The sequence below is a fragment of the Nipponia nippon genome, unplaced genomic scaffold (genome assembly GCF_047370975.1).
Source record: "Nipponia nippon isolate SJK-2023a ecotype South Korea unplaced genomic scaffold, ASM4737097v1 scaffold_11, whole genome shotgun sequence".
Taxonomy (NCBI): Eukaryota; Metazoa; Chordata; class Aves; order Pelecaniformes; family Threskiornithidae; genus Nipponia; species Nipponia nippon.
In genome coordinates this window covers 5,899,933-5,920,086 of record NW_028262302.1, presented here as the reverse complement: position 1 = coordinate 5,920,086, position 20,154 = coordinate 5,899,933, and the positions used below count along the sequence as shown (strand labels likewise).

The window sequence follows — 20,154 nt, the reverse complement described above, 5'->3', positions numbered from 1 at the left end:
AATCTGTCTCAAACTTGCCTGGGAGCCCGGGGTTGGTGTGGGCCACTGGCTGCCGGCACCCTGCAGCCAAAACCGAGAAGGTGGCACCGATTGCCTGGCCATCTCCCCTTGTGCCCTTGCCTGCCTCATGGTCTCGTGGCTCCGCAGCCATGCAGCTGCAGCTCAGAGTTGGGAAAATGCACAGAGTGCCTGTGTTTTCTTCCAGCCTTGACTGTTGTCGTTATCTGTTCTGGCTCCAGCCTCCCGTGCCTGGGTGCTCCTTTCTGCTGGCAGGACAGCAGTCCCGCTGCCCTTGTTGCTGTGCTTTGAGCATGGTCATTCCTGGTAGAACAACCAGCGAGGGTTTAAAGGGATGACCTCTGAGAACCAGCACTGATGGAAGGAGGGTAAGAGTAAATACAAGCCAGGATGGAAGAAAAAGCGTGAACAAAAGGTGTCCACTAACAAACAGCCCAAGGCAGAAGATGCTGTGCTTATTTGTGCAAGTCAAAGCCATAGGCTGAAGGACAAGCTAGCAATGGCAGCAGTGTAGTTTTGGCCTTCCTCTTCCAGCGCTCCCTCCCATTGCTCACTTGTCCCCAGTAGTAAGGAATTACTGGTACCAGTGAAACTTTTCTGTGACTAGCTGGTTCCAGCTCCTGCTTGCCACCAGCAAGTAACACCATGCGCCTTGCCCCCTCAGCCTGGCTCTCGGGCAGCAGCGGGAGCGCTTCTCCACCAGAGGGAAGCAGAGCCCGGGAGAAAGTCATCTCCCACCCCAGCAAAGGCAGGGGACACCCCAAAGGCTGTGCAGAAGCAAGAGGACTAACCAAGGAGCTGACCACCAGTGCCAGAGCAGGCCAGATGCTGGGAGCAGCTAGGCCTGGGGCTCTTCCTCTCTAGGGCAGCCTGCGCTGGCTGAACCCTCCGGCGGCAGCAGGCTCCCCCTTGGCCATCAGCCTCCTAGCCCTGTGATGCAGGGGAGGGGCAGCAGGACTGACTCTCAGGCCTGCCACTGAAGCCACAGCATGGCTTCTTGCAACAAAGTGCCCTGGGCATCACCCAGGAGGGTCAAAAAAGGCAGCTTCAAGCACAGCAGCTGCACAACCCTCCTACAGAAAGCCCCAACGGGGCAGATTAAATAAAGCAGTTTGCTCGGCTGCATCATTTTAAGAGCTTGACTGTCCATTCACTCCCTGGGTAGTTCAAAGGCCTCATTTATTGCAGCTCCAGACAGAATACAGGCATTGCCCTTCCCCAGGCTCATGTACAAAGTCAAGGTGGGCCCCTGTATCCTAAACCAGCACAGGGCAGCAGGTGCTAGCAGCATTTTTTAATCAGAACCGTCTCTTTCATTCCATTTATTTGTGCAGGAGCAGCTAGACTCTTTGCCCTTCCTTTAAGGCACAGGGAAGGGTTTTTTTCTCTCGCTCCTCCTAACCTTCTACCTCAACCAGGGACGGTCAGAGGAAAACTGACTCCAGGCGCGGGTTTGTCCATAGCTGCCGGGAAGGTGCAGGCAGCAGTACTAGGAACTGCTCTCCCTTTTGTCAGCATGCCAGCTCTGAGTGCAATTGTTTTCTGTTAAAAGGGGCTGCCTTCTTCACTCGTAGTCGGGAAGGGCAACCCATTCTCTGAAGCTGATGTCAGAGCTGGAAAAACCCTGCCATGATCCAGGAACGATTTCACATTGTTCCAACAGGGAACAATGTGAAACAGCTCCTTGGGGACACGCTCTCAGCACCACAGACAGCTTTTGCGTTACAGTTCTTCTTTGATCTGGCCTCCTTTCTCCCTCTGCAACCCTTAACAGCCCTTTTCCCACTTTCATGATTTACAAGACTTCCATTGCATCAGGGAAAAAGGAAACCGGCTCTACACCTGTACTTTAAGAGCCTGTCCCAGTTCTCCCTCTTGGCCATCATGCCATTTAGCAAATACTGGGATTTCCATGCCGTCCGCAACAGTTCTGTTGCTAGACTGCAAAAAGGATGATTTCCAGCCCTGAAAACCTCATCTTTGCTGGGAAGAGCCAGTTCTGTGCCAAAGAGGGTTTGAGGACAGTAGAATTCACAGCCAGGGAAGCCTCAATTTAGTACCACCAGGGACGGGCCCAGCTCCCAGTCCCTCTTTTCTCTTACCCTCAGGTAACAGGCTTCTTATGCTACACTAGGGATGATGCTGATGCCTGAGTCCTCGCCCAGGAGCTGCTGCTCACCCCCTCAAACACACCCCACCTTGCAGTTGTTGCCCAGTTTTATTTCATTTAAAATCCGCTGTGTTAAATATTTTAGTTACAAGTTCTGTGTAGAGGGTAAGAGTAATAGACTCTGCAGGCACTAGCAACCCCCTCACTCCCCAATACATGTGTGCGCTATTGAATTAAGGACTGCCCCCCTCCCCCCAAAACCAGCAGCCTTGGGCTGGGATATACATTACACTTAAAGACCTGGCCCTCCCCAGCTGTCTCTTTGCTGGTAGCAGGCCAAGCCCTCACACGCAGGAAGCCAGCAGTCGGATCCACCATCAGTGAGCTGTGATTCAAGGACAGCTGCTCGGGGCTGGTTCTTACCCCCGTGTTGGGCATGTAATGGTGAAAGGGTTGTCCCCCCAGGAACAGTGCTACCTCCACAGAGGTCACGGGCTCTGCCCACCCAGACGTGAACATTCGTGCCACAGTGACCAGGCTGGAGAGAGACAAACAATCTCCAAGGGAAAGCAGGGGAGCTGCCACCGCTGCATTCCTGTCTGTGAAGGGAGTGTAACTAGGGCACTGCCAGAGGCATGACACCTACCTCAAGCCCTGCTCTGCTGCAAGCAGCCTGGGGGTCCCCAGACTGCCCCTGCAAGGCAGACAAGTGTGAAATATTTTCAAGCAAAACAGGGACAGAACAGTAGCCTTTCCTCTCCTCTCCCTCCCAGGAACCTCAGTGCTAGGAAATAAAGCTGAACCTGCCTTGGAGTGGCAGGGAAGGGTACCCTAGCACAGCAGCAGCAAGCAGTTTCCACTGGTATAGGACAAGCTAGAGGTGAGAGTTTGGTGCTGTGAGGGAGAGGATGCCATATAGACAGCTCTGGAAAGGCAGTGCCATTCAGCGGTTGGCCCACTGCACAGCAATCCTCGTGAGAAACTGAACTTTCGTTAAACAGAACAGGAAAGGAGGTATGAGCTATCCCCACAACTCCCTCCGGGACAGCTCCGATCACAGTGGAGGGAGCGGGACTGGAATGACCGCTGCCTGTTCCTGAATGCCCTGCATGGCCCCTGCTGGTGCTGTGGCCCTGCCCTGGGTGGGTTGTGTGGGGGTGTGGCTGCTCTACAGGTCGAGCAGCAGCACGCGGGGATCCTCCACCGCTGCCTTGATCTTGCGCAGGAAAGTCACCGCCTCTCTGCCATCAATCAGCCGGTGATCGTACGTCAGTGCCACGTACATCATGGGACGCACCTCAATCTGAAGGGGAGGAATAAGACAAGCATTAGTGAGCTCAGCCCTACTGCCTGCATGATGCCCTCTTGTGAATTCAGGGAAGACCTGACTTTTTCCTGTCCTGAATCCAGGGCTCAGGCCCTCCTGGATGTGTCCTGCCTGGCAGGATTACCCACCCACACTCACTCACCCAGGCACTGACCACCACCCAGGCTGGGTCCACACCACACAAGACTAGGTACCTTTCTGGAGCTGTTCTCTATCACAAAGGCTATAGCCTCCTCCTCCCCACACCTAAGCAGATTATCCAGTTTGCCCCCTGATGGATAGGACAAGGCCCCCCGCACACCTCAGGCAAGTACCAGTGCCAGCAAAGCTGCCCTACACCCATTCGTCTCTGCTCCTCCCTCACAGTAAAGCCTTTTAGAAGTTGACACCAACCCCCTAGAAAAAGCATATGGGCTGTGGTCCTCATCCCACTGAGCCCTCCCCTCTGTTCACTGAAACCTCCTGTGCAGCTCCACCTACCTTGCCTCCAACAGCCACAGGCCTGTCGAAGATGGCATGCATGCCTAAGATGGCAGACTGGGGTGGGTTAATGATAGGTGTCCCAAAGAGTGACCCAAAAACCCCTCCATTGCTGATTGTGAAAGTGCCGCCATCCATGTCTTCAATGGCCAGTTCATTTTTCCGTGCCTAGAAGAAAAAGTGAGGTCTTAGAAAGCCACACAGATCACAGAAGGCAAAGGACAAGGCCTTGGGCGTTCACCCTCTCCAGGAGTAAATGCTGATGGCAAGAGCTTCGCTTATTGACCTGTTCAGCTGAAAACCAGCACGAATTACTTGAAAATGCATTCTGTCTTTAGCTCTGAACATTTACTGGCTTTGGGGAAGGATTCTCTTGCCTTCACTTCCAACTCTGGATTTTGCAGGAGACAGACACAGGGACTTCTACCCCAGGGCAGTTCAGCCTTGGCCTCTAAAGACAAAGGTGAAGACACACCATGCCACAAATGCATAGTCTGCACTCTTTTGGAAGGGCAACAAGTAGATAGGCCTGTCCTGTAAGGCATAGGCACAGCTACAGCTGTAACTGGATCATTCCCCACAGCACAGCTCAGTGTGTTAGAGGTCAGAGATGACGACTGAATGGGACTGAATCAATTTATGCCTATCTGGCACCCCCAATTCTTCCCATTCCTCCCAGCCCTTTTCAGAAAACCCTCCAACTTTCCTTACCTTCTCCCCCAACTCATAGATAGCACGCTCTATGTCAGCAAAATTCATGTTTTCTACATTCCTAACGACAGGGACCACAAGACCCTAGGGAGAAGCAAAGTGCATGATCAGCAAGTTCACGGCAGTGACACACAGGTAACTTATCAGGCAGGAACCTGGCCTCAGCCCAGCAGAGTTCCTGCCTCCTCCTCCTCAGCCCACAGCAGGTGGTTGGCAGAGCTGCCTCACTCCCTGGCAGCCTGCCGGGAAACCTGGCATGACACGCACCACAGGCCAACACCATAAATGAGACATCTTTGCCTCTGTAAGCCGATCTCATAAAATCAACCAAGCCTGTTTGGATCCAGTTCCACATCCATAAAACCAGGTGAGGCACTGGGCAGAGTTCAGCTGCCACCTCTTTCTAGGTGAGAAGAGCAGAGTCCCTTTGTGCTGGACCTTTCCTGGACTTTGGGAACAGTGACAGAACTTCAGTCCTGGACAAACCTCTGCCTCACAACAGAACCAACTAATTCAACATCTGTATCTCTATCCCATACTCTCCCTCAACAGGAACCCCTCTTTGAGGCAGCAATGTGATTTACTGATATGGTGGGACAGCACAGCAGGATTAGCCATGAAAAAAAAGGGTTTCCCTAGCTTGGCCCTACTCATTAACCACTGAGATCTATATTGACCTTGTTACTACATCTCCTAGTACAGTGGCAGAATATTCTTGGTCCTCCATCTTCACCCAAAACCCATCTCAGCAGTCCACAATGTATCAGATGTCTCATTTAGAAGATCAGTCTCATCAGTAAGTTTCCGCTGCAGAGGAGCTCAAAGCTGAGGTGGCTCAAAGTATACGATCATCTGAGACCTGAGGCTGCAGGGACCATGGCCAAAGCACCCAAGGTACCTACCCGGGGAGTTGCTACAGCAACACTGATGTCCACATAGTCCCTGTACACAATCTCTTTGGTCGTGTCATCAATCACTAGAAGGAGGAAAAAAAGCTGTGTTACACATGCAGTACCCAAGATCAAGGGCTCAAAAGGCCAGAAGTAGCCACAAAATCGTAACAACTTGCTCATATCTAGCTTAACCATAACTCCAGAGAAGAATGAGCCCTCGCTGCACTGGTGGGAGAAGCATCAGTACAGACAGAAAGGAAACACAGTCCAGACAGGTCAGTCCCCCTCAGACATCCCCTTGGTTATTCTCCTCTTCTGGGTTTGAGCAAACACCTCTGACAACCCCCAGGAACTGCATCGCACCTACAGCAGCTACCTCTACACCAACCAGCAGGCTCTTCCCTCTGCGGGCTGCATATGCATGGCCCCAGCCCCGCTCCTGGCAACCTCTTCCTAACAGAGCCCCTCTTCACAAGCTCTTCTCTACCTACACAAGTGGCATGAGCAAAATCAGCTGCAGCACGTAGGACGGTCCCCGCTTTTTCTGCATATTTGACTTGCCTGCCCAAGCTATTAGCCCTGCCATAGACTTGGACACCTGCTTTTCCCCCCTCTGCTGCGTTCACTGGTGAGATGTGCAACTCACCAGCAAGTGTCACCACTCACCTGCATTCACAACGGGCTGGTCCTGCAGAGCAAAAGCTGCAGCTTTCACAAAAGCTGACATGAAACCTAGCTTCAGGTTGTGTTTTTTCAGGAAGGGATCCTTGTGTACGGCTCTCATCTCCCGGATGTTGCTGCAAAACACATGATAATGCTGGTCAGCATGGAGTCCAAGAAAACACTGTTCCCTCACTCCGTAATAGATTTCAGTGCCAGCCCCAAGGACTGCAAACCTGCACCTCCAACTGGCAAACCCCCAGTCTGCTCAAAAATCCTTCAAATGTCACAGGTGAAATGGGCTGAGGGTGGCTCTAAGGACTTTGCCAAAGGATCCAACAGGAACTGGTCCTGGACCACAAACTCAACAGGATGGGGTTAATCTGCTTGGCCCACACCGCCAAGCACAAAAGCGAGATGGGGCACGGCCTATTTCCTGCTGAGGCCTGGCGTCACCACCAATTCTCTGGAGACACCACTGCCAACACCAGCGTGGCACCGCAGACAGCAACTCCAGGTGTGGCTTGGCCAACCTTGGCAGGGTGAAAAAACAGGAAATACCAAGAGCAGAAAAGATGCACATGGTGATCGAGGCAAAAGACTTCAATCATTGTGGCAAGCCCAGTGTCAGCAGCACGACGATGCCTCTGTACCCAACTCTTTGGCGTTGGGAGTTGAGTGAAATGAAAGAAATCTTCCCAGGTGCTACGGTAGTGGGTGCCAGCCCACCCACAGCCCTCAGCCAGGCTAATCATGTTTCCCCACTGCTTCTATTTATCAAACCCGAGGCCATTTACAAAAATTCAACCAAGCTGCGCCTACAAGCTCTGCCTATCCCAGGCTAATACCAGATGCTGTGGAATTGCACAGTCCATCCCTCCCCCCCTCCACAGACCTTGAGTCTTTGAAGAGACAGTTTCAGCAAGGGGCAGGGGTCTCCATGGTTTAGAGTGTTTGTTTTCCTGCACCTAACCTTGTTTAGGGCTAGGATTACTGCCCAAAGACATTAGTGCCTCCCAAGACACAAGGACTGCAGCAATGAGGACGAGGTTTGCTCTGAAACTGCCTCATTATGGCTTCCTCCTTTCAGACACTGACCCCCCACGGGAAGCAGGAGGCCCCAGCACAGGCCCTCACCAGTCAACCTCACAGCAATCAATCCAAACCAGATTACCAGATGCAACAAGAGCCCAAGGCCAGCGTAAAGTGACACCTCAATGAGCCTCTGAGAGGAGATAAAGCTGCAACACTTCCCCTCCAATCAAGACTATTTTGCCAACCTTATTGTTCCGAGACCCAAATATTTACATGTTTTGTCTTAAGGAGCAGAATAGGATTTCACAAGGCAATTTGATTTGGGTACAATTTCCCCTTAATGCACTGTAACATAAGCTGCCCACCCTCCAAAGCCATTAGTGCGCTCAGTCTGTGCAAGCACTTGAGTCAGGAGACCCCCACCTGCCTGGAGGGGATGGGGAAGGACGCTAGTCCGTCTCTGGAAAGCTGCACCATCCGACAGCAAGGGCCTCAGACCTATGTACTGCTCACCTGAAAGGCTGATTAGCCCTGGGGAACCACCTCATGGGAAGCTAAATATGTCCACCTCCAACAGCAGTAACCTGGTGGAGTGGCAGAAAGCAGATGCTCCATCTTGGTGTCTCCTAACAGCCACTATACAAGTGACACTACTCACTCCTGCTCTTCTGCTTAACATCTACCAGTCCTCAACCAAGAACCACACAGATGAGGAATCAGGTTGCCCCTTTTACAAGCAGCAGATGACTCAGGAGGAATGACAGGCCGTTAGGAAGCCACGTACCCCTCACACCACAACACCATGGCCCTGATGAAGCTGTGCAGATGGTGGCACACACCTAAGAAAACGGTCCCAAAAGATGTGTTGCCAATCTCTCCAAAGAGAACCAGCAAGGTCTTGGCTGCTATTTAAAGATGACTGCCTGCATCTATCTCTACTTTACAGGGAAAAAGAGGTCTGCTCCTCACCTCATATCAATCTCATTGAAAGTGGTCAGCATGGCACAAGTATTCTGAGCCTCTTTCAGCCGCTGAGCAATACGCTGACGCATCCTATTCATTTTCACCTGAAAATTAAAAAGACATAAGCAGAATTGCCTCAAGTTCATCCAAGGGGCAAAATGCAGAAGAAACTCAAAAGGCCCTTCTTCTTGCCGTCTGGTTGACTAGTAATGGATACCTAGGGCCAAGGTTTTCAATCCAGGTCTCCCTGAGGAGCATGACAGGCTGAGGAGTTGATTTCACTATGGAGCTGCCCAGCTCAACGCACAGTTTCCAGCATGAGACTAACATGAGAAGAGCAAGACTGCTAAGAAAGCAGGCTGCTCAACTATGTTCTCTTAAGAACAAACAAGGCAAGTGGAGCAGCTTCAGTCCTTTGCTGAGGGCTTGTGGAGAGACCAAGCAGGTCACACCGAGCCTTCTGTTCTCAGTCAGTACTTTTTGCTAGAAAAGACCTGTGTCAGATTGGACCTGGCTCTTCCTCCACCCCACCCCTAAGTGGTCCCTCACGTAGAGTATCTCCCCATCTGTCACAGCCCCACCGAGCTGGGTGTGAACAGGTAGATATGGACACATCCGGAAAGCTCAAGGCTTACACCAGAACAAGTTGTCACCCAGCAACAGAAGTGCTGGCAAGGCCCCTATTCCCACAGCTTACCCTGTGCTCTGATCTGGCACCTTTGCTGGGCACTGCCTCCCCAGGAGGGGCTGCCGCTGGGGCTGCAGCCGGCTTCACCGCAGACACTGAGGGTAAAGAACACATCAGTCAAAAAGGGAAGCCAGGGCTTGATCGGAACGCCCTGAGGTAGAAAGCCAGTTTCAGCTCCTTGCTCAAGAAACACAGTGCAGAAGCAGCCTTGAATTGGGCTGCGCAGGTACCAGGCATAGCTGAGATCTTCAGCCTGGAGCATGCAGGGCAATAATGCAGGGAGGCCTTCACCATAAACACCAGACTGTTTGCCATCTTTAACCTTACACACTCTTCCCAAGGAAGAGAGGCTTGAAAATAGGAGAAAACAGCTGTTGCCTCACCTGGTTTGCTGTCGATGGGCTGAGTTGACACAGGCGGCACTGGTGGCATTGTAGTGGGAATTGGTGCTGCAGCAGGGGGAGGAGCAGCTGCAGCTACAGGTTCAGGGGCTGCAGGAGGAGGAGGAGGAGGGGCTGCTGCTGGCTTGGCCTTGGCAGGAGCAGCTGAAAGACAAGGAATAACCATAGTAAGGGCATAGACAGCTTCCACTGTCAGGGATCTCTGAATCCAACCAACCTGATAAAAGTTAACCCTCCAGCAGAGTGCCTTTATGTTCTCAGCACTACTGAACTGATAGGAGGCACCACAAGAGGATCCCATGGTGAAAGTGTTTTTACTCATTGACACTCTAGATCTCCTCACTGTGCAGGAGACTGGATGCTAAAGAGGGCGGAGAAGGGAGTTATATCCGGGGAATTCTCAACTAATTTTAGCTTAGAACTGCAGTCTCCTCCAGAGGGAGCAAAAGGAAAGTTCCCCCCTCAGAAGGACTAAAATTATGCTTTTCTAAAGGACAACAGGAGTATTTTCTTCCAGCTACAGAGGCAGATGGAGGAAACATTTAACCTCTCTCAAGATCCCTCTAAATGCCTTGTTTCTATCTTCAGAAGGAAGGCCTGTGCAAGTTATACACGTCTGACTTACCTCCAGTTTTCCTGAGTTTGAACAGAGGTGTCCCCCCTTCCACTTTGCCACCATCAGGTACCAGAAGGGCTTCAATCACACCAGCTGCTGGGGCTGGAACTTGCACTGATGTCTGCAAAAAGGAAAATCAGTGAAATTCCCCCAAATACTGGATGGAGAACAAGTGCCCAAGAGAAGATGCCAATATGCGCAGATACACATTGTAATTTGGCACAGATGGCGGCTCTGTCTCGCACCATTTGCACCAGTTTTCACACCCTCCACCGGGATTTTGTGCCAATACTCAGAAGTTTTAGGAGATGCTGGCAGTGCAATACAGCCTGATCTTCCTGCTCCAGGGTACAATCAAGAATCGACCCGCTGCCAGCATCTTTCTGACAGCAACACCGGAAGCAGAACTTGGCAGGGAGTTTTAAGAAGAACTTCAAAGCTTAATAGCCCTTTAAGGAGTGAGTAAACTTAAAGGCTAAATTTAAAACAATTTGAAGACATATCGTGGCTCTGCGGATTTCTCCTCTGTTTAAACAGAAACAGATTTCAAAGCTCAGAGCACCAAAATTGGAAGGAGTGGAATTGCAGCTCCAATAAACATCAGCACCATTGATGCTTAATCAAATGTATGAGGAAGGAAGAGTTATCGAAGAATTCTCACTTAAGACACAGCCAACTTTCATATTAAATGAGAAAAGCTTTTCTCCATGAAGGCAGCAGGAGACATTGGCAGGGCCGGCAGGCTCTAGGAGCTCTTAGTGGGAGAGGAGCCATGCAGGGTACCCGCTAAAGAACTAGAAAAAGGTTTGGTCCAGAAAACTCCTACCTTGTCTGTTTCAATCTCACACACCACTTCATCTTCTGCCACTGTGTCTCCAACAGCTGAATGATAGATATGAAGACCACCGTGAGGAGGGAGGTGTGCTCCAGCCTCCCCTCTTAACCCAGAGCAGTTTCCCCCACTAACTCAGAATTTTCTCACCCCAGTTCTCCACAACTTCTAAAGAAAAGTCTAGCTCAAACAATCAATCTACTGCACAGTCAGAGTCTGATTCCAGTTTAGACATCACCCTTCACCCAACATCACCCATGACAGAGAAGTACTGAGGCAGTAACTGCAATCCTTACCCCTTAGGAGAACTGCAGTTAACTGCCTCATTTGTCACAGACTGAAAGGCACAGAGCGGGCTGTCAGCCAGTGAACTACAATCCATCCCCGAGCTGTCCAGTGCAGCAGCAACGGTGCTGAGAATTTCAGGGAAGAGACAACTGCTTACCTTTCTCCCACCTAACATCTCCTTCTGTGACTGACTCTGCAAAGGCTGGTGTGTTCACCGTAACCACGTCATCCCCTGTGAGAGAGACAGACAGACTTGAATGCATTCACAGCTTAAAACTTAGGGCATTGCTTCATTCTTGTCATCAGGACTCTACTAGAGGGGGTAGGTCAACAGACATCAAATGGCCTTCTTCAACACTGATTAACATTTAAACACAAGAGAAATTCCCACCTGATCGAAAGTCACATTGTGATAGGAATGCCAGACAAAATTTTTAGGGCCCTAGGACATAAACCCTCAGCTGTCCATCGAGGAAGGACAGTAGTGGGCCTAACCCAAGGATGGAAGAGGTAGCTTCAGCTCTTGTCAGGACAGCAACAGGTAGCACAAGAGCCATCCCACTGACTCCTGACTTTTTACTTACTACATACTGCAGTGGTTCTGAAGTAACGGACAGTGAAGACACTGGAGCTATTTACTCTGCAGAAAGAGAGAAAGATATGAACACAGAAGCACGTTACTCTGCAGGCTGCCGGCACCAAGCTCAAGTACAGAATTTACATTTGCTTAACTGATCTGAAAGGCTGCTCAGATGTTCTAATGTATTTTTTCCAAGGGACTCCTACTTACTGTTCAAGCTGCAACAGTCCCAGTAAGAAAGGAAACATTACAGCTTACCATCACTTGTGCTCTCAGAAACTCAGTGAGAACTGACACCTATGGAATTTTAATTTAGGGAGACAACCCAACAGAACCCCCGTGGTTTAAATACTGACAAAAGGCTGACCTAGCCAGCCCCACCCTATGCCTAAGACTAGTGCAGTAACCACGTTTTACCTCCAGATCAGGACTGTCATCTCTACAGAAGTTGCTAGATTGCTCCACAAAAAGAGAAAGCACCATAAATTGCCTATGGCAACACATCAAAGAGACAGCTATTTCTTTCCATCATGTCCCTTCACAGGGAGCTGGCAATCCCAAGCGTTCCAAAGGATGTTTTTAATACCTACTGACACCACATTTGGAAACCTGAAGCAAACGTGCTTTAGCATTTCCTCTAACACAGGCTACTTGATGCAAACAGACCAGCACTTCAGGCTTTTATGGATGTGCTCTTAAGGTTATTTCCCCAGATACATTTTTACAAGACCACCTCAGCAATCCAAACCTTCCCATATGAACACCAGCTCCCTGAACCACCCCACTTTTCCTGACAGAAAACCTACCAGGAGGCCACCATAGAGCAAACAAGACTTCTAGCCAGATAATCCAAGGGTAGAGATCCATTTATCACCAGTCTCCTCATTCCTATCCCTTCCCTGCCTCGGTATCTGGTTCCAAAGCAAGCTTACTTTCTTTAAGCATGCCACAGTTCCTGACCTGCAAAACCTAGATTTTGTTAAGGCTAGCTCCACGCTCCTACGATGTGCACAGGGATTTTATGACAGCCAACCCTATTCTGCCTCCCAGCCCCCAACTCTTATCAGGGGTAGAGCAGCCGCAGCCCCTCCACATCACAGCTTTCCTGGGGATACTTACACAAGCTTCCTGCTGTTGGTGTAAGCCAGTCCCTGGCTCCCAGCCACACCTGTGAATGAGAATGGTGTTACCCCACAGGAACGTTATCCATCCGCCCAGCCCTCAAGTGTCCCTGTCAGGTAAAACAGTGCAGAGGACACCACTGTCCACCCTGAAAGAGGCTTGGGACTAAGTGGGGAATATAGCCATACAGAGGCACCTCAGTGCCGTCAAACCTGCCCAGAGCTTGCCAAGAAGCCCAGAGCTTGTCTTGTCTTCATCTAGATTTATAGAGATGGGGAAAACAGTTATATCTTGACGACAAAACTAATAAGCGTGACTTTGACAAGGGTAAACAAAGCAGCAGCTACGCCAGTCAGAACAAAACCAGGAAACAGCTATGAGGGACACCTCCAGGACCACTAAAACCTCAGTTTCTGCTAAGTTATCCTCACCAATACAAAGGGGTTCCTAATGGGAGCAAGGCATCAGTCCCCTAAGAGGCACCCCCAGGAAGCCGCACAGTCGCATGGACAGGCAAGGAGGAAAGGAAGAATGAAAACAGGTCATAGAGCAGAGTAATAGGCCACCATCATCCCTCTTCTCTGTCCACCCCCTGTCCCAAGAACACTTCTTTTCCGAAACTCACAGCAGGGAGGTACTTGCATAGCTTCTCAGTTTTACATACCCCACTGTCCCCTTCCCACACTGCTCACATGCCCTGACACTGCAATTTTTATTACGGACTGAACTCCTGTCCTTTGCCTCTTTCAGGGCACTGGGCAGTTTTCCAGACTGATCTTAAAGAGAGTCAGTGTAGCAATCGGGGAACATAATTATCTCAATCACACAATGCCAGAAGGAAGAACCATTTCCCCACTTGATTTTTAAAACAAGCAATACAATTTTGACACCATCCCCTACTAAAGAGCTGATATTGGAACTCTAAAAACCGGAAAAGGTAAGCAGATTTAACTGGTTTCTCAAAGCGGAATCAGAGTGATGTAATGCTACATAAACACAGTACAGCTAGAAAAAACAGAGCTCTGGGAAAATCCAGTTTAAGCACCGAAGAGGAGTTCACAGGCATACTAGATTTGACATGTCACTTAACATTCACCCATCATTTTCAAAGGAGTTTATTATTGAGCTAGGCTCTGCAGCAGCATGTGTTTCAAGCACTGCAATGCTTGAAATACACTGTGCTGCTGCTGTGAAACCTTCACCAGAGCTGAACGGATCGGGCAGCACGTACATTAGGCAAGGGAGGCACTCACATGGAAACACAGCTCATTTCACCAACTGTTTCTTCATTACATGACTGACAGAAATAAACCCCAATCAAACCTATTACCAATTTCCATCATCAGCTCTGTTCTGTCTAGGTAGTTTGAAATGAAATAAAAGCGTAAGACTCACCAGACAGAGAGCATCTTGCCAGAGTACAGTTCCCCTGTCAGAGAGAAGAGGAACTATCAGTATTGCAAAAAGACGGACCCACCCTAGAAGGACTTTGGTTTTCCCACGAGACCTGGATCAGAGACAGGACCCACCATTCCCATGCTCCAGACTGCAGGCATGCTACTTTCCCATAGTGTGCAAGAGCAGGAGATGGCGAGAGCATCTACACCCTTCTCTTTGCTTTGTCTCATTCTAGGATGCTTTCTAGGATACTGTTAAACCTGATGCACTTGGTTTTCCATTGTGGTTCCAGCTGTTTTGCCCTTCTCATGCACGCTTTCTTCTTTAAGAAGGAACAGATTTCTAGAGACTCATTCACTAAAATCTGCTGTGAATGAGAAGGTCAAGGGTACCTACTGGATACGATGAAAAAACATCCCACGATGTTTACTCCTACAGTCGTGAGTCTGGGGTTTGGTTTTTTTTTGTTTGTTTCTTTGTTTCTTTTAAGGCTATGGAGCTTTTGAACTCCAGAAAGCCAGAATTTCCCTCGATGGCAAAATTTCTACTGCCTTCAATGATGTTTCACTTCATACCCATGTAATCATTGACTGCACTTCTAGCTCAGTGTAACATTCCTCAAAAGTAAAAGATATTTCAAGATATTCCAGTTACTTTCCTTATTGTTATTATACATTTCTCTAGCATTGAACCTGCAGATCTGGAGAACCTAAGAACTCTTTAAAAGCTACAGGAAAATATCACAGTAACCATGACTAAAATGCAGTTGACTGGTTTGGAACAACAGCTACTCAACAAGCTCAAAGCACTCTTATCCAGCAGCTAAGGTAAGAGGTAAAAATTAGATTTTATTCATATCTTCAGTGTCTGAAGGGAAGTTTGCATATAAGCCCTGATTTCAGCTTCAGCAGAGCAAGCAGGATGCGATATAACTTATCTTAAATATCAAAATAATTTGTGGAGCTGTGTGTGGTAAGACAATGTAGAGATCAAGGACCAAAGAGCTACTTAAGCTTGTCACACCGTCTACAGGACTGAGTGCTGTAGCATGCAAAAATACATTCAGTGAACACTTCGTATCATCAAAACTACTAACAGGCCTGGAATCGACCCCTTGGCAGTTTAATTATCCAAACTTACTGATGGATTTGGCTTCTCTGATATTAATGCACAGTCAGCTCAATGATTGATGGGCAGTTCAACAGGGTTATGATTAGCTGTGCCGAGGATGCAGGCAGCCAGGCTGACTTGCTGCTAAACCAGCCCGGGTCTGGCAGAGCTCAGGAGCTCCAGCACAGTGCCATGCAGCTACCCTGCTTGCTGGTTCACTGCAGGGACCAATGATCCTGGACCGACAGTCCTGCAAAAGCGGCTTCCAGCAGGGCCCGCTGGAGCCCCTGCCCCAGGTCCGGCTGGGGAAGGGAAAGCAGGGAGCACTGTGCAGACTTTGCAGAGTCATCGTGAACGCTACAACGCTTAATCTTGGTGCAGCACTGGCCCCCTGCTAACTCAGATCTGGTTTGTGTAAAGCCAGCCCTAAGCTGGGATCAGCAAGACAAACTTCAGCTTAACTCCACTTGGTCAAGCGTCTAAAGCACCACAATCCTCAGCACATATGTTAGTTCCTGTATTGATGAAATTCTTCCCACTTTCCGTAGTGTCCCAGATAATATGAAGTCAATCACAAATAAAATATCAAGTGACCTGAGCTCCCCTCTGCCCATTAATGTTTTCCTGGGTGCTTTATTAAAAAAGTGGTTAAAGATATTCCTAGCATCCCAGACAATAACTTGTTAAGAAAGAGGAACAGCCTCAGACTGAAGCAGAAACAGCCAATTTTATTTGCTCAGGACTAGTTTACTGTAAGGTTAAAAAAAAAAAAAAAGTTTAGAAGGCCTGTCCTAAAATAAATCGTTGTGAGAAAACACATCTGCAGCTCTCTTCCATGAGAGGTGCCAAGTCTGTGTTCCACAACTGCTGCAAAATTAAGGGAAAAATTGGTATCACACTACCCTTCTGTCTTTTAGGTTAAGAAATGAGGGAAAAAGCTCTAACATGAGGACGAAGCCACTAATAAAAGACACTGACATTCCTCTGTCTTATGTCCTGCAGAACCGCTGTGTGTCCATCTCTTAACTACAGTACCTCAGAGATGGATGTGCAGCTCCGGGAGATGCCTGACAGGGCTGTTCCCTGTTCCCTTTTTCCCTGAAGGAGTCACTGTGATTGCACCTGTTCCTGGTATCACCTGGCTAAATCTGTCAGTGAAAATGGAAACATTTAGGTTTTGCTAGCTGGCATTAGCGCTTTGGGTCACTTTAAAAAGACAGCCTTCACTTGGAGAAATAAGTCTTGGTCTAAGTAGCTAGTGACTCACCTACCAAGTGATTAATTTTTCCCTCAAGTTTCACATGACTTCTCAGAATTGTTTTTATAACTGTTATTATGCCACAGTGACCCTGGCACACAGCGTCCCAGGCCGCACCTTTCAAGGAGCCATCACCTTCCAGTAGGTCACTACACACTGAAATAAATTATGGAATACATCAGCTAAAGTGACAGGCTGTATACCTACAGATTTCTTCTCCAACAGTGGGAAGAGGGACCAGTTCAGGTAAGGACACTAGTCAAAAAGGAGGGTACAGTTAATTTCAACAGAGCCAGAACAGAAGCCGAGTGCTGGGCAGCTCTGACGACAGGCAAAGCAGCCATCGGTTCTCCAGCCCCAGCTTCTTCAAAGCAAAGAAGCTGCTGCTTTAACAACAAGGATGAGCGCAAACCACTGCTACACACAAAAAACCCGCTGCACATCTTTTGTGGGTTTTAACACAATTATGTATAGCATGGCAGGGCAGACACTAAGATGGGATGGAGATACCAATACAGAGTGGTAAAGGATACTGTTACTAAGACGACAGGCTGAGAACTCCTCCAGCATGTGGGGAGGATCAAACAGGGAAGAAAAAGTTCTTTACAAACTCTTCCCCAGATAAATAGAAAGACTTGATTCTCAAAGCACTGAACGCAGCTCCTGATCAAACCATCCTTTTCAGACTAGCTCTTCTCTGGACTTTTTCAGGTCACCCTTCAACAGCTGCCCGCCCCCCCCCCCCCCCCGAGTCTTACATGCTCGGATGCAGGCTATTGATGCACATTCATGATTTCTATTTGATATATGAATCCAGGACCTTTTTCGTTTTTACGAGATCATCAAAATCCAGCCAACCCTTCCCTGCCCTCGTTGTTTCTTGCTGACCCCACTGTTCTCCCATTCAACCCTACACTTCTGAATTTTGTACATGTCTATTGTTCTCACTTCTCCCATCAGAGGTTTACCAAGTTCTGGCGTTTCTTTCTGTCTCTCCAAAAAGCCTGTATTATCCCCTTTGTCAAAACTTACTTCCCATATCCTTACTGAAATGGAAATCAAACTACTACGACCATCTTCTCAACTTTTCTAGTACATCTAACAGGTTAACTAAAATTATCTCCCCTTCCTAGTACGCAGCTATAACCTCCTGTAAACTCCCGATTTGCAGACTAGTTTCGTAAAAGGTTTCAATACTCCATCTGGCTTTCCCCTCTGTTCTGTATAATTACATGGCACCACTGAGAGTTGACAAAGCTTAAACATTGTTAAAATGCCACTTAAATAAGCTTAAACTGCACTATAATCAATTTGTACCTACATATATGTATAACAAAATATAACTATAAAGTTAGTTATAAATTGCTTAATGTGCAGTTGTATATACACACCCACCCCCATATTTATAAACACAAATCTGTTTGTAGCGCCCAGAGACAAGCATTGAACACACAACAGCCCTATGGGGAAGCGTGACGTAGTTAGATGTTTAACATTACAATTAGCTGTCAACACTTGCTTGCCTACATTCACGCGACGGCTAAAATCAAAACTCATGCTCTATGGCTTCAGCTGGTCGTCTGGAAGAGAACTGGTCTTTTTCCTCCTGTAGGTATGCATCTATATGTATGCATATGCACGCATATATAAATATATACACGTGTATGTACATAAAGCTACGCATGTTTGCTATTCAAACGGAAGATGTAGCCAGAAGGCAGCAAATGACAGAAACCAGCTGGCCAAGAGCGGGCCGGGAGCTGATTTAAGGAGCTGGCTCTGGCTGTTAGACTCTGCAAGCCCAAGCTGCCGCCAGCACAGGCAACTGCCGTTTGCATCTGTTCAACGACTGCTTTGACAACTGAGCACAGGAATTAAACAAGAACGTAGGCACGGGTTCATCTGCCGTTTCTGCACGGGCCGGCCCCGGCCGGCAGGGTCTCGGCGGGTGCGAGGCGAGTCGCGGCTGCCAGCAGCGAGGCCCCCACACGCTTCAGCCCAGCAACAGGCGGGGACGGCGGAGCCCGAGAGCGGCGGTTTTCGGAAGCTGTTCCCGTCGGTCAGCCCTGCCCGGTGCCGCAGGGGAGCCGCCGCCGCCGCCTTTCCCGAGAAGGGCGGCGGGCCCGGCCCGGGCGGGGCGTAGCGGGGCAGCGGCACAGGCACCGGCGGCGCCGGGCCCGGGCAGGGGCAGCGCCGAGCTCACCCCGGCCCCTCCGGGGGGGGGGCTGCCCCGCCGCCCGGGCCGCCCCTCCCTGCCCGCCCTCCCCTCGCCGGGGCGGCGGGCGGGGGGGAACGGGGGGGACGCGTCCCGGTGCCCTTGGCGCCGCCGTCCCCGCCCGCCCGCCCAACCGCCGCCCTCCCTCCTTCCTCCCTCCTCCCTCCCCGCGGCCGGTGCTCGCGGCGGGCAGTACCTGCCGGAGGGCGCGGAGCGAGCGGCCCAGCGCCCGGCCGAGGCAGCGGGACCGCCACAGCAGCAGCATCGCGGCGGCGGCGGCAGCGGGAGGAGCCGGAGGGCGGACACCGGAAGCAGGCCCGGCGCGAGCCGGAAGCGCGCAGGGCCGCACCAACCTCTCCGGAACGGGGGGGAGCGGGACTGGGGGAGCGGCACCACGGCGGGCGGGGGGTGGGACGGGGACAGGGACGGGCCGCGGTGCCCCGGTAGCCTCCGGTGGAGCCGCACCTACGCTGTCGCCCCCAGCCCCTGCAGGGCCGGGGGGCGGGCGGGCGGGCAGGCGGCCCGGTTGTGCCTTGTGTCGTGGTCGTCGGCGCCTTGGCGCGGCCCTGCCCGCCCACGTGCTGTGCCGCCGCCGGCACACGCCGAGGCGGCGGCTCCCGCAGGGCGGGTTGCCTTCCCCGTCCCGCCCGGGGGGTCGGTGGGCCCGCCTGTTGGCGGGGGGCGCCGCTCCGCCGTGCTCTGCATTGAACCGGCTCTGGGTTGCTGCAGGAGAGCGGTGCCGGCGGTCTTCCAGCTCGAATCCTACCGGGGGATATTGCCGCCGGCGGCAGCCAGTGGGACGTTGCATGGTTAGAAATGGGCAAGCAGCTCATCTCGGCACGGCAAACGGGCGAGTGAGTCCACAAGTAAGCCCGCTGAAAACGTTTGAGAATCCCCCAGCTGCCTGCTTCCAGGTGGGGAACCGCTGGTGGAAGAAAACCCCAAGGAACCCGTTTGCAGAGTCTGAGAATTAGCTGGGATAGTCGTAAAAGGCTGCCTGGCAGCCAGGCATCTCTCAAGGAGCCAAGCCCACGTTATGCACGCGCCCTTAATTTACCCATTACTTAATAATACATGAATGGTAAACTGCAACCTTCACAATAGTCTCCTCATATAAATTTGCAACGAACATCCTGGGGATCGTTTTCAAAGAAAAGAGGTTGAATAAAAACCAACAGGGGATAGTCTCTGAGGCTTTGAGGATGTGCTGACTGCTTTAATCAAAGGCAATTGAGCCAGAAGGGCTCTCTGCCAGGGATTTCTCCACGATCTGTCTTTCGAGGGCTAATACCCTTGAACAAGACCACCTGATGCCACCTGTTTTTAATCACAGCCCCCTGCCTACCAGGTGAATACCCCAAACATCGCCATGTTCAGTAAGCATGTGGAGGCAAAGCAGACGAAGCCCCAGGAGTGGCACACGTGGCTAGGCTTTGTCCACCCACCCCA

The 20,154-nt window shown here is 50.5% G+C and overlaps 1 protein-coding gene across 1 annotated transcript; it reads right to left on the bottom strand.

The window, feature by feature from the left end:
• Positions 1–2,643: 2,643 nt before the first annotated feature.
• Positions 2,644–19,033, bottom strand: DLST (dihydrolipoamide S-succinyltransferase). Its single transcript, XM_087747335.1, has 15 exons — positions 18,902–19,033; positions 14,120–14,153; positions 12,722–12,770; positions 11,607–11,662; positions 11,180–11,254; positions 10,729–10,784; positions 9,912–10,023; positions 9,269–9,430; positions 8,895–8,980; positions 8,204–8,301; positions 6,206–6,336; positions 5,549–5,622; positions 4,647–4,730; positions 3,936–4,103; positions 2,644–3,431 (listed from the first exon to the last, which is right to left on the bottom strand). Exons 1-15 carry the CDS (start codon positions 18,968–18,970, stop codon positions 3,297–3,299), a joined length of 1,389 nt encoding a protein of 462 aa, XP_087603461.1. The 5' UTR covers positions 18,971–19,033; the 3' UTR covers positions 2,644–3,296.
• Between the last annotated feature and the right edge of the window lie 1,121 nt (positions 19,034–20,154).